Source organism: Sceloporus undulatus, chromosome 2 (genome assembly GCF_019175285.1).
Source record: "Sceloporus undulatus isolate JIND9_A2432 ecotype Alabama chromosome 2, SceUnd_v1.1, whole genome shotgun sequence".
Classification (NCBI taxonomy): Eukaryota; Metazoa; Chordata; class Lepidosauria; order Squamata; family Phrynosomatidae; genus Sceloporus; species Sceloporus undulatus.
Window position 1 is genome coordinate 90,811,486 of NC_056523.1, and position 13,806 is coordinate 90,825,291.

The 13,806-nt window shown below is 41.2% G+C and overlaps 1 protein-coding gene across 2 annotated transcripts in view; it reads right to left on the reverse strand.

Moving 5' to 3' along the window:
- The window catches only part of SYNPO (synaptopodin), a 94,782-nt gene that overhangs the window by 8,731 nt on the left and 72,245 nt on the right, over positions 1 to 13,806 (reverse strand). For both annotated transcript variants that reach the window (XM_042448907.1, XM_042448908.1), the window contains one exon: positions 5,642 to 7,968. In XM_042448907.1, coding sequence (XP_042304841.1) covers positions 5,642 to 7,968 — 2,327 coding nt within the window. The remainder of the gene's footprint in view (positions 1 to 5,641; positions 7,969 to 13,806) is intronic.

Below are 13,806 nucleotides of genomic sequence, written 5' to 3' on the forward strand. Positions count from 1 at the left end.
CAGGGATAAATGTTTCAGGCTGGAAAAATGAAATGTACAAAATAGGATAGGTGTCACCTGACTTGAAAGCAGTCCAAGTAAAAAGGATATAGAAATGTTAGTAGACCAGGAGCTAAATGTGCATCAACAATATACAACGAAATGCAAAATCCACAAAGCAGCAATATCTTTATTTGGTAACTCCAAAGCATTAAATACATCCTGTAAGCTTTCAAAGCTTCACTGGCTTCTTCATCAGGCAAAGATGTTAAAAATATTACAGGGAAAAAAAGATGACAATGTTGGAATCAGAGATCTACATTCTGTCTCAGATGTTACTCTGTCAGTTAAGATAGTATTGAGGGACTTCCTGAGAAATTTAATGTTCTCTACCATTAGAAAGCAGCAGCCAACTGCCTACAGTGTGGGGACAGCTAGATCTCAAGGGAAATTATTTTTCTGTTGCTAATGGAGCTGAAATGTTATTATTTGTTTTATTATTATTTTATTTCCCTTTGTCCCTAGTCCTCACATTGCCAAGAAGGGGAGTGGCCTCTGCCTGCATTGAAATCCCTCACTACCATCTTAACTGACAACAGAGTAACACCTGAGACAGAATTTAGGCCTATGACTCCAACATCATCACCTTTTCCTCCCCACCTGTATTTTAACATCTTTGCCTGATGAAGAAGACAGTGTACCTTTGAGAACTTGCATAATGTATTTTTGCTTGGATTTTGAATTTTGTTGCATTTTGCTGCATCCCCAGCACAACTAACCCCAAGTATGTATTTCCATGTATCGACAATGTGATGCAGAGCACAAAGAATCAGTGCAGTTGTAGTGTGCATCAACAGGAGCATAGTGTTCAGACTGAGGGAAGTGATGGTACCACTTTATTCTGCTTTGGTCAGATCTCCCCAGGAATAGTGTTTAGTTCTAGGTATCACTGTTCAAGGATACTGATAAGCTGCAATGTGTCCAGAGGAGGATGACCAAGATGGTCAAAGGTCTGGAAACTAAGGCTTATAAGGAATGGCTCAGGGAACAAGTTAAGTTTAGCTTGGAGAACAAAACTTGAGAGGTAAAATGATGGCTATCCTTAAACATTAGAAAGGATGTTATGAAGAAGATAGTGCAAGCTTGACTTCTGCTGCTCCAGACACTAGAACACGAATCAGTGGTTTCAAACTACAAGAAAAAGATATTCCACCTAAACATTAGAAAAATATATATATATACTGACAGTAAAAACTGATAAATAGTGAACTAGACTGTCTCAGGGTGGTGGATTCTCTTACTTTGGCAGTCTTTAAACAGAGGTTGGTGGTCATTTTTCAAGAGTGCCTTGCTTGTGTATTTCTGTCATTTAGCTGCTTTAAAACTGTCCCATTTAAGTGATAAATGGCTTAATATGCTTTTAGCTTCTACATTAGTCTTATTGCTTTAAACTGTTTTTAACTGTTCAAATTTATTTTATTATACACAACTTTGAGACCCTCAGATATAGGGTAAAACAGAAATATTTAACTAACTAACTAATAAAAGCTATCATTTTTGTATCAGGCTTTGTACCATATGGGGTATTATGCCATTTTATTTTTAATGTTAACTGTCATTTTATTTGTTGTTAAGCATTCCTTCACAAAAAGCAAGCAGTATATTTTGTTAAACAACTCAATCATCACCATGAAATGTGCCTGGAACTTAGAAAGGAAAGAGGAGCAAGGAAGTCTCTGGACCTTGGAGTTTATCACATGGGAGGAATTTCTCTTAATTTCGAATGAAAAGAAAGTGGGGCCAGAACGCATTCACGTGAATTCGCTAGTTCAGCGAATATACATGAATTTGAATTGCATTTGAACTGACTTTTCATTGCCTGAAAATAGCTTGCCATTGCCCAAAATTGCGTGTGATCACCTCTCACACACGCAATAATGTGAAACCCCATGATTGCGTCCAGACTGACTTCCCATTGCCCAAAATTGCATGTGGTAGTCTATCACACAATAATGTTAAACTCCGTGATTGCGTTCGGATTGCCATTGGATTATACTTCCAATTTCCCTTGTCTGATAACATCCCTTGATTCAACTGCAGGTTTCTGTGGCCAAGTTAACAAGGCAGCAGTGTAAACCTGCACCTTCTGTGGGGATGAACAAATGTAACTCCAGAGTTGATGACCAAAGCCTTTGCTCTATAAATATCCAGCTAACCCACAGTTGCTATGCCTAGCACTTACTCTGTAATTTTCCTGTGACCTCTGTAATGATCCCTTCTCTAATCACATGACATATCATGCATACACTGCCCCACCACAGGCATCTGCTCTATAAATGCATTAGCATTACACAGCTTTCCTCTGTGTCTTCACATGCTTCCCTCATTGGTGGTATGTTTAGCAATGATCAGGTAGAATTAGCTTGGCTGGCAGCTAAACAATTGGCATTCCAGTACCTGTAGCACTTGGATGGGAGACCGCCAATGATTACCAGATGCGGTATGCTGTATTTCAAAGGAAGGAACTGGAAAAACCACCTCTGAGTATTCCTTGCCTAAGAAAATCCTATGAAATTTCTGGGATTGCCATAAGTCAACAGGCAACTTTAAGGCACCATGCATGTGCACATGTGCGCACACACATACACACCTGTTATGCATAATCTAGTTATAGGAGTTTCTACTTGTTCAACGCACTACTTAAACCTGGACTATTTTGCTCAATCAGGATAGAAATGCTGGAATTAAATGAACATTGTCAATGAAGGGTTTTACACCTGGTGTTGCCAACCAATTTGAGCCTGGTGTAGGAACAAAGTCCTTTATTCAAAGAGTTTCTTTTCTTTTCTTTTTTTTTTAAAAAAATAGTGTTGTGGCAAAAACTTAACCCCAACTACATCCTCACAGAAGGATTTGTCAGGGAGCCTATTAAGATCACACACAGAGAAAAAGAGAAAATAGAGACAGAGGCAGAAAGAGGTGAGGTTGTAATAATCTGTTACAAAGGATTAAATAAATATATGGCATTTACTATTATCATTCGTTATATCACATATTTATTACCATTTGTTGCTACACATAACCTCACTGATTCAAAAAGTCATGGGGTGGGATGAGTCTAAAATAAAGTGCTAAGTGCTGGATTTGCTGGAGACTGTTCACTCAACACACTGAAAGCAGCACCTGTTCTGTAGAGTTTGGCTCTTTCCTGAAGGTCAACTTGAAGTTAGTTTGCTCTAGAGGTGCTGAAACTAGTGCCAAAATTCATTTACAAATGAAACCTGCCGCTCGGCAAATTTGTATCAAGGTATGCTCTTCTGTTATGCATATGTTTACACCTTCCACACTTTTGTGACACACACATCTCCCAGTGGCCTGTCTCCACGCAGGATACATCTACACTGCAGAACCAGTGCGGTTTGACTTTAACTGTCATGGCTCCATACTATGAAATCCTAGGATTTGTAGTTTGTTGTGGCACCAGAGCCCTCTGACAAAGAAATCCTAGAATGACATAGCATACTACCATGTCTCAATGTTATGTCATTCTAGGGTTTCTTTGTCAGAGGGCTCTAGTGCCACATCAAACTACAAATCCTAGGATTTCATAGTATGCAGCCATGACAGTTAAAGTGGTGTCAAACTGCATTAATTCTGCAGTGTGGCAGTCTCAGCAACAGCTCAATGACAGTACCACTCATGAGACAGCCAAATAAGCCAAGGCCAGGTGTCTCATTTTCAGAAGATGAATCTAAATGCTCAGTTATTAGTCCTGGGTCATATTGAACTGGCATGCACAGCTGTTTGAATACCTCCCAGCAAAGGGAGCAAAGAACAGAGATTGGAAGGTGGATTGTTTTGGACTATAGCTCCCCAAATCCCCCAGCCAGCCTGGCCAGAAGTGTCCATGCTAGCTGGGGGATTCTGGGAGTTATAATAAAAAAAAAACCCACATCCAAAGCTCTGGGAAAGAATAATTGCTGTCAAGGTAGAAAACGGAGTGAGATGGCCTTTCAACAGCACCTACTTAATGCTCCCGGCAGTAGAAGACTATACAGGACTAAATAACCTGAAATGGTTTCTTTACACATAAGGTCCCAAGGCAGTAGAATATGGCTGATACTTAATTTGTTCCTGATATTTTCAGCACGAGATATCCAATACTCTTTAATCAGATCCATAAGAAATGATGAGAGTGCACTAAAACTGAGAGAAACAAATGTATCAAAATGTGTTTAAAAGTGCACCACCTTTTCACTCCACAACCATAAAGGCCAGAAATGTATTTGCTAAAACTAAAATAAATAAATAAATAAAATTGTAATGGTTTTATCAGGAAATACTGCATCATTGGATCATATTTGGTTACCTGATTTCTGTGAATATTCATAAGACTGAAAATGTTTCCTGTGCTGTGAAATAATTGCAAAATAATTTCACTACAGACTGCTGATATTGGCTCTTCATCAATAGCAATTGTTTGTCACATGAAGTCTCAGTATGAGATTCGCCCGAGGCTAAACTGAACTACATATATCTCCGCTACAGTTGCTTAGGGCTGTTTATGCCAAAAAATGATCTTTGTATTCTCATAATCACCAGTGTGAATTGGCTACAAACAGATCCAAATTGTCTTTCTGTAAGCAAAACACTGGAGCACCTGCAGAAACTTCCTGGGTCAGATGGGAAGATTCCCTATGATAGGAAGTGGGCTGTTGTGTGAATTCTAATATCTTCAGAGCAGGATAGGTAAACCAGCATTGCTAAGTATGAAATATAGGCTGCAAAGAGGCCAGTGAGGTTCTAGGGTTTTGTGTGTGTGTGTGTGTGGTGGGGATGTCATTCTTTTTTCCTCACTGTTTTTGGCTAAAGGAGACCATGTAAGTAAAGCAGAGAGGGGAAACTATATGAAGCAGAAACAAAGGGGAGGCAGAAACAGGTAGCAGCTGGAGGTTATGCTATCTGAAATCAAAGGTGTTCAGTGGTGAACTTTCAACATCAGCAGAAAGTGGAGAGGTTGCAAGCAGGTCATGCTGAAGACTCTGGATGTATATAGGACAGAGGGGAAAATATCCCACAGAGGAAAGAAGAAATTCACAAAGCAAGGTAGCGATGAAACCAGAGATCTGATGCTCCGTAAAGTTTCTGGGCAAGGGAAGAAAGAAGGCACCAGACACTTCCTCCTGTTTCAGTCAAGCTTCTGCTAACAATCTTCTAGGTCTCTTATGCTTCTGCTATTTTTAAGCTGCTATTGTGCACTGCATTCATGCTGTGTTCAGCTCCTTTGGAACTCAATCTGCACAAATGCATGGATCCAATTGCACATGTTTTGTCAGGACTGGCTCAACTACAACATGTCAGCACCAGGCTATGTGGGGCTTCCACCACAGATGTGTCCCCCAGAATTGTCCCAAGGACACCTGCTTGTTTAGGCTCAGTCACCTTGGTGTAAAAAGTGCTTTGGGTGTGCGTATATATACAGTATATATAAGTTGTGTTTGTACACATAACATGCAAGCAGTCTTCATTTTGCCTTGCCTTTGTTTCTTTCCTTTTGCACACCACCAATTGCAAGCTAAAGATGGTGCTGGTCACTTGCTCAAACTCTCATAGATACAATTTTAAACAACAATTACTTGTAATAAAAAGAAGGTTTCCACACCTGAGGCTCAATTCCTGCATTCTTGGTGGAATAAGAAGGCCTTGGAGCTTGGAAGACTCCTTTAGCTCTTGGTGACAAGATCCTAGAAGAATACTCAAAAGGTGGTTCTGGTGACACTTCGACGCTTGTTCTGATGTTCTGAGGTGCCAGCATAATCCCAGCTGAGGGACCAAAATTACTAGAAAATGTTGTACTTGGACTGGACTGGGTAGGTGGATGCAAAATGGGTGAAGGTGGCAAGGGAGCTGTTGGGCAAGAAGCCTGTCTCATGTAACTGGGTTCAGGAACCACAGGCTTTGGTGGTGGTGCAGCTTTTGGTAAAGACCTCACTGGATCTTTGACTGGGGAAAGGATGAACAAGGAAGACTGGAGCTGGTATGGCTGTTGTTTGGAGATTTCCAGCTCCTTTTTAGAGATCTCAGTCTCCGACATGTTGCTGTGGTAGAGTGGAACAGAAGGAGCTTTAGGAGACCTGGCTGGACTTCTAGGTGGAGGCTGGGGAAAGGCTATAGGGGAGAGATGAGTTTCTGAGGCGTATTTCCATGAAGGAGGGAGTGATATGGTAGGCGAAGGTGACCTGGTTATATCCGGCTGTGATGGGGACTCAATGATATACTTCTGCATCCTGGACTGTCTCTTGGCAAATAGTTCTGCCCCCTTTCCTCTTGCCTCTGAGAGGCTTTGGTTGGACTTGATCTTAGGCTTGGGTTGTATTCTTGGTGACCTTAAACATGAAGACCACTCTGGTGCATTATGATCTGCAAGGGCCTGAACTGGGCCATCTACTGATCGGTTTTCAAAGAGAAAGTTAGAGGCCTCAGCTCCTAGAGCAAATGGCTCATCCTCAACGATTGCTCCTTCTTGTCCCTTCTGTTTTTTCCTACTGTCTGCTCTCTGGACTAAGTGCAAAAGGTCTGGATTAGGAGCCACTTTGGGCTTCTCAACAAAGGTGAACATGGACTTTTTGTTTGCTCTGCGGGCCACAAACTCCTCCAGAATGCCTGTTTTAGTTGGTTCTCTATCCTCTCCTGGCAGAGGTCCTGGCCTGCTGTCTTCATACTTAATGTCTTGTGGAACAGGGACTTTCTGTTCTTCACTAGGATACAGTGCTGAGTAGGCTGGAGGTGACCTGACCCTTGTTACTGGAGGAGGGCTGGAAAAGGCTTCTGCATATGTAGGTGGTGGCGGAAGCTCTACCACAGGGCTCTTCTCTTCTGGTGTGTGGGCTGCCACTAAAGACTGTGTCCCAAATGGTCTTGCAGTTCGGTTCTTCACAGATTTTGGTTTAGACAAAGTCAAGCGTACTTCACAGTACTGTTTATTAATGTGAGTTGTGGTTTCACTAGACTGCAGGTCAGTGACTAGACTGGGCTTCTCAATGTCAGCAGTAGGAAGAACATTGACATTTTCAACCATCGCTGTATTTTGCTCTTTGCAAAGAATCTCACCATTCTCTTTCCTGTCAATAACTGGTTCACTCACCACCTTATCAAGAATGACATTATTCTCCCTGTCAATAACAGGTACATATGGCTCTTCTACAAAGATACTGCTGTTATTATCACTGGTGATAACTGGTAAATGTGGCTCTTTTTCAAGAATATTATTTTCCCTGTCTGTGTGTAGTACGTATGGATCTTTTTCAAGACTGGTACTGTTATTCTCAGTGTCAGTGACAGGCACAAGAAAGTCATCAACAATAGGTGGGATGTTTTCTATATTGTCAATGACTGGGGCTTGTTGGTTATCAGCTGCTTTTTCAAACTCATTGGTGATAAGCTCATGCACTCCATTGGTTGAGGCCATGCCTGTAGTCTCTTTTAGGTAGACACTGAGAGGGATTTGCTGAAACCCTTCAGCTGGAGTCTCCTCAGCAGATAATGTTATGTTCATAGTGGAAAGATTCTCCTCACTTTTAATCTTATTCCTTTGAGGGCCCTGCATATTATCTAGAGCTTCTACTGAAGATAAGTTTTCCATGGTGCCCCTTTGCCCCTGAAATCCAGAATCCTTGGTGCCAGGTAATTTTTCTTTCAGACCTTGGTTATCTCTTAAGATCTGCTTCCAATGGGACTCCTTTCCATAGCTTGGAATGCTGTGGTGCTGAGTAACAGCTCCACAGATGGAATCAGCAGCTACTTCTTCTTGGCTGGTGGCTTTTGGAGTTTCTAAGGTGAATGCGTTCACTCTCTGCTTGCGCCTGTGAAACAGGAGGACCCCTTTGGAGTTTGGGTTGGGTGGGGTGGTCAGCTGGGCAGCAATTCTCTGGCTCCTAGCTTTGGCTTCCTTCAGCTCTTTTTCAGAGAGACTTGCACTTCTTGAAATATCTGAGGAGAAAAAAGGATATGGAGAAAAATGTCAAAAGCATCCTGGAAAATGCACATCTGGGTTCGCACGCATGCACACACACATACACACATAGAGAGAGGCCACAATTCTGTTGGTGGATGTAATTATGCCAGCATCAGAATTGGCAGCAACATCAACAATGGTGAAGTGGCAGGATAAAATGCCCATAGCAGATAGGAAAGTGTGCATGTGGAGGAATCAGCAAAAGCCATCTCTATTGAAAAAGGATGCCACCTGGCTGGATCCATAACTGCTGAAGAGCTGGCAGACTACCTTTTTCTGGCAGTAGAGATGGCTTCTTCTGCTGTCTCCTTTCTGCAGCTGCTATGCCAAAAGAATGCCTCTTGGCATTGTTTATTTCTTTTTAAGGCATGTGATTAGTAGTATCTCTCAAATGTTGTTTCCTTAAAGCAGGAGTGGGAATCTTGTGGCCTGTGAGCCATATGTGGCCCTTGTGAGAAATGCTGTGTAGCCGTGGGATTCCCCATTGACCACCCCAAGCCACTACCACCATCACTCAAATTTGTGGGCAAAGGAAAACTCTAAAAACAGTCTAAAAACACTTACAACTGATACTTTGAGAGGGGTCACTTCTCTCAAAGCAGCAAGACACTCCCTTCCAGAAACAACCTCCAAAGCAACTAAGAATGGCACACTGTCACTCTTGGACACTCACAATGGGGGCTGCAACACTGTGCTGTGGGCCTCTGGAGGAGCCAAAACTTAGATGGTGCACCTCTCCAAGCTCTAGAGATCATGCCCACTCTTATTCAGCAGTTTATTAGTCATAATCCAACTGAAAAACCAATCTGGATCTAAATATGAATCATATATAGACAGCAAGAGCCTCTAAAGAAGGCAAAAACTCAGTGTAATAATGTAAGCCATGGATGTAAACAGTAGTAGAGTAATTTTGCTGCCATGCCTAGAGATCCCTGTACTAACTAGGCTTAACCTTACTTAGCTTCCAAAATCAGATGAGTTTGGATGTGATAATACATTTTAAAGTAACAATAACAGAACCATATCAAGAAGACCAGATTGCTATTAATAATTCTTACTCAGTGCCAATCAGTTTACTCTTTTGTATGTCTCTGGGAACAAGATGCTGAAGAACAAGAGTGTGAGAGAGTGATGGTCCTTTTATCCAGCATGCGGTCTTCCCATAGGCTTCTGCAAGGCCATGGGAGGAAATAGGATCCTGGATAGGTGGGACTTTGGTTGCATCTAACAGGACTTTTTCTGTGTTTTTATCCATGTTAGAAGCCTCAGGGATTAGAAATTATTCACAGGGTACAAGAGTTGGGAAGGATTCTCTTCTCCACACAAACTCTACTCCATTTTTTCCAATCTGTCTAGTGAATTACATGGATCTCTTTCCTACTATTGTAGGAAGAGACTATTGTAATGACTAAAAGCTTTATAATTAATTTTTTTAGAATGGGGAAAAAATCTTACTATCCACTTGTTTTTGTACACCCCCCTTTTCTTCCTTTTTTCTTTTGTTTTGCAAACTAATGTGTGGAGAAGTCACAGAAAGGTTGTGTCCCTGCCTTGTATGCAGCTTTGCTTTGTGATTGCAAATGACTGTATGCAAATGGAATTTATTGGAAGACTTCAAAAGGTTTCAGGTTGCAGTTCATTTTGTTTCAAACACTCTGTACAAACATGCTCCAAGCAGGAAATTGGCCAGGTCCAAACTGTCTCACCCAGATCTCTCTTCTCTTCAGAGGCTTGGCTAAACACAATGTGCCTGGTTATCAAAATTAGAAAAAAATAAGAAGTTTTCTCTCCTATCCTTGGAGGCTCACCTCTTGCACAACTGAAACACAGGGCTGATGTCTTAATTTTGTCTGAAATTAACTCAAGATGGCAGTGCCTGATAATAAATGGACAAGAACCTAGGCTTTTTAATGGCTTCCTAATCAGTGGTTTAAAACTAATTAGCCCAACAGCTTCCTACAACAGAAGCCACTTAGCATATCATAAAATCATGAAATATAGGCCATTTATGTGCCTCCTATGGTCACCTAAACTATACAGAGGAGGGGGGGAGCTGTCTGCTTTTTAAAAGGTCCAGCCAGGGGTCATGGCAAAAGCGGGTATTAGCCAAGCCCTGAAGGATGTGGAAGGACACAGAATGCATTTTTCTCTGGGTGAGCCATTTCCTATGATTAACTTTTCTAAAAACTCCCATGATTTAATATGTCTGGCAAGAGGAAACATCAGAAACAAAGGATGGTTATAAAAAGTTTACAGCCAAACTGCTGACATTCCTGTGCCGGGATGATGGCATGAGACAGCCCTGAATGGCCTGCCCAAGCAAAGAACCCCCACCTCCTCTTTAGACTTTCTGTCTCTCAACTAGGTTCAGAAATCAGAATTGAACTACTTGTGACTGATTTTTCACCATGTTGTTACTAGCAAGGAGGATCCAGTGCAGTTTGTTTGAATAGAGCAGATGATATGTTCAATTTATTCTGACTATGCAAACTACCATGATAGTGAATCCATGTTAAAACCTGTTTTCTGCCACTAATTAGATAGCTCTCTCCCATCAATTAGATGGCTCTGGTTGCCATTAGACCAGTGTTTCTCCCGAAGACTTAATATTTAATAAGCATGTCTAGACAAAGAAAAACTTGTTTCTTCCTAATTTCATAGGTATTATGCTGTCTTCCCACCCAGCTTTGTATGGTAACAAATTTTCCAGAAACAGAAGGAAATAGGAATGACATGACCACAGAAGATCACAAAGGATGCTTCCCCGCATCATGAAAGACAAGAAAAAAGAGAGTGGAAATGGAAGGAAAAAAAAGAGGATTAACAGAAAAAATTAAAGGGCCAATGTGATGGCAGGAAAGATCAGAAACCGAGAAGAAATCCAGGATGGCATATCCCTTTCAGGTATTCTGAGGTCACCTCATATGCTGGAACCTGAGCCTTAAAAGTCTTAGACTGACAGGCAGAGCTGCCCACAAAGTTCAGAGCTGAAGGTGAGCAATGTCAGAACCCAACAGAATTTGCAGCCATCTCCTGTGCAATGAATCAAAGACTGTGGGAGGATGAATACACCATCCTATCCAGGCTGAAAATAAGCAAGGAGGGCTTTTCCTCCCACTTAAGTGAAAGAAATTTAAAACTATAATATTCCATGCATACATATTGAAAATGGGACTGGAATATTCACATGCTGATTTGCTTTATCTGCTATGGTTGTTAAGGAGTAAATTTTCTCTTGTGTCCTCACAAGACACATCACCTTTTTACAAAGGGAAAAAAGAAGCTTTCATAAAGGACTCTTTAATCAGTTTCAGGATAATTAATACCTCCCCAGCTATTGTTGTAAATTTTAGGCTTTTGACAAGGAGCTGTGAGCTAAAAGTACTTGCAGATCTGATCCATGAGCCCTGGACTAACTTGTTGGAGTACTACATTCTCTGTCTTGGTATGAAGATTTGTAAATAAACACAAATACTGCAGAAACACTTCACGTTTCCATTTCTTTCTGTTTCCTTTGTAGGAATAAAGGATATGTCTTCTTGCAGATGGGAACAATAGTTTCTATCATTACTTACCATTGACTATTGTTGCTACAGCTGATAGAATCAGAAAATCAACAGCATATGCAGAGCCATGGTTCCCATGTCTTGTTTTAAAAGAAAGCAATAGGAACTTCCACATCACAATGAAGTGAGAAACATGCAACACCCCCTTTTACAACAGGGTAGGAAATATGTGATTTTCCAGATGTGGCTGAACTGTAACTCCCAGTATTCTTCACCATGGGCTATGCTGGTCAAGACTTCTAAGTATTACAGTACAACAGTCTCTACTTTGTGTGGACCTCCAAATAGTTCAATCTTTGTACAGGAACCATTTCAAATATGTCACATTTCCTACAGGGGCAGCATTTTTTAATAGGAAAAAATTAGTAGCTGCCAAACACAGTATGGATTTTACGCATTCAGGAGAAAATGGAACTCCATTCCTTCCTGATCCCTCTTCTCATTGCTCTTATAGACAATACTCACATGAATCATTTTGAATCTGGAATCAACAGAAAGGAAGTTCCAGCTTTGTGCAGCAGAAAGAGCCACACAACCACAGGAAACAATTGAATCCTGACAATGAGGCAGAACTAATACAAAAGCGAAAACCCTGTTCAGCACTGGTGGAACACAAAGCTCAACCGACCTTACACAGCAGCAGTGCCTGGATTATGAATGTAAATCTTCATAAATTTTGTTCTTGCCAGCATTTTCTGCCTTGCTACCAGAAAAGCATTGAAAACTGTGTAGTTTTCAAAGATTAGATGCAGTTCCAGTCTTGTGCCTATATGCCTTCAAGTCACTCATGAATGAATGGTAATCCCATGAATTCTGAGACTTACTGTGGACCAAAATAGGCACATTGGGGTTTCTGTGCATAAAACATGTTTCCCAAATAGAAAACAGCACTTTCTGTACAGAAAACAGCATGTTGTATACAGAAATGTTATTTTATGTGCAGAAAATGCATGCATAGATTGATTGTACCATTGTTCAATATTAGGCACTTTTGTGTATCTTTTGGACAGACATGCCAACAATAGCAGTGTTTCTTGGCTGTCTCTCTCTCACACTCAGGCTGACCATGAAGAGGATTTTCATCATAATATCTCTAGTCAATTCCTATGTGGCATGGATTCCCACTACACCAGACAGAACTGATCCAAGGAAAAGAAGAAGATGGTGCCTCTCCCATTCCATGTACAGAAACCAGCTGAAATGGCAGCGAAATCTTCTTTCAGGTCAGAATCTTCTATCAGACCAAAGACTAGCAAGCATCATGTTTTAAACTACAGCCCTTAGTGGAAGCCAAATCATCCTACATGACATAGTTTGGATTAGGTGGCCCTTGCTGTCCCTTCCAAATCTTTTATTGTATTACAATAGGTTGCTTCGAGTTGCTGAACTTCCCTTTAGTAGGCACTGAAGTTCTCCCAATTTCTTGAATATTTTCTGCATGATATTCAGGCACTTTTCCACCTGGAAACCACAAAAAACCACCCGAAATCACATGCAAGCACAACAGTTTGCCTTTCCTGCCCTCAGATCATCCCAAAGCCATTTTCCCAACCATGGTTTTGCCAAAAATGGCAGTAAAATGCTAACATTTGCTCCTGATCCAGTAAATTTGCCCACCTCTGGCTTAGAAGGTGCAGGACCAGCCCAGTGGTATACCCAGTTCTTCTCAATGAGACATGGGAATAACTGGGACAACCCAGGAGCTGGTGTCCCTACCCTTCAATGTTCGCCACCTAAAGAAGTTGCCTCACTATGGAAAATATCACACTGCACTATTATAGTACTATTATTCCACTTTAATTGCTATGACTGCCTCCTGTGGAATCCTGGGATCCCACTGTGGAAGAAAGGCGGGATATAAATCTTGGAAACAAACAAACAAACAAACAAATGTGCAGTTGGGGGCGGGGCATTTAGAATTCTCAGCCAGAGAGCCCTTAGGCCTCACTGAACTACAAACCCCAGAATTCCACAGGAGGAAGCCATATAAGTAAAAAGTGGAATAATAGCGCTACAACAGGGTAGTATGATATTGACCTATGTCTATAAGTGAGGATGAACTTGACATTATCCAGCACTAGTCAAGTCTTAAGTTGGCGGTCAAAGAGAGCCAGGTCAAATCCATGAGCATGGACTTTCTTCCATCAGAGTTCTCATTGAGCTTTACCTTGGTTAGAATCTGGTGATGTAAACACACATCACACATTTCAGATAGGAATGAGAATATAATGTGCATATTACAACAAC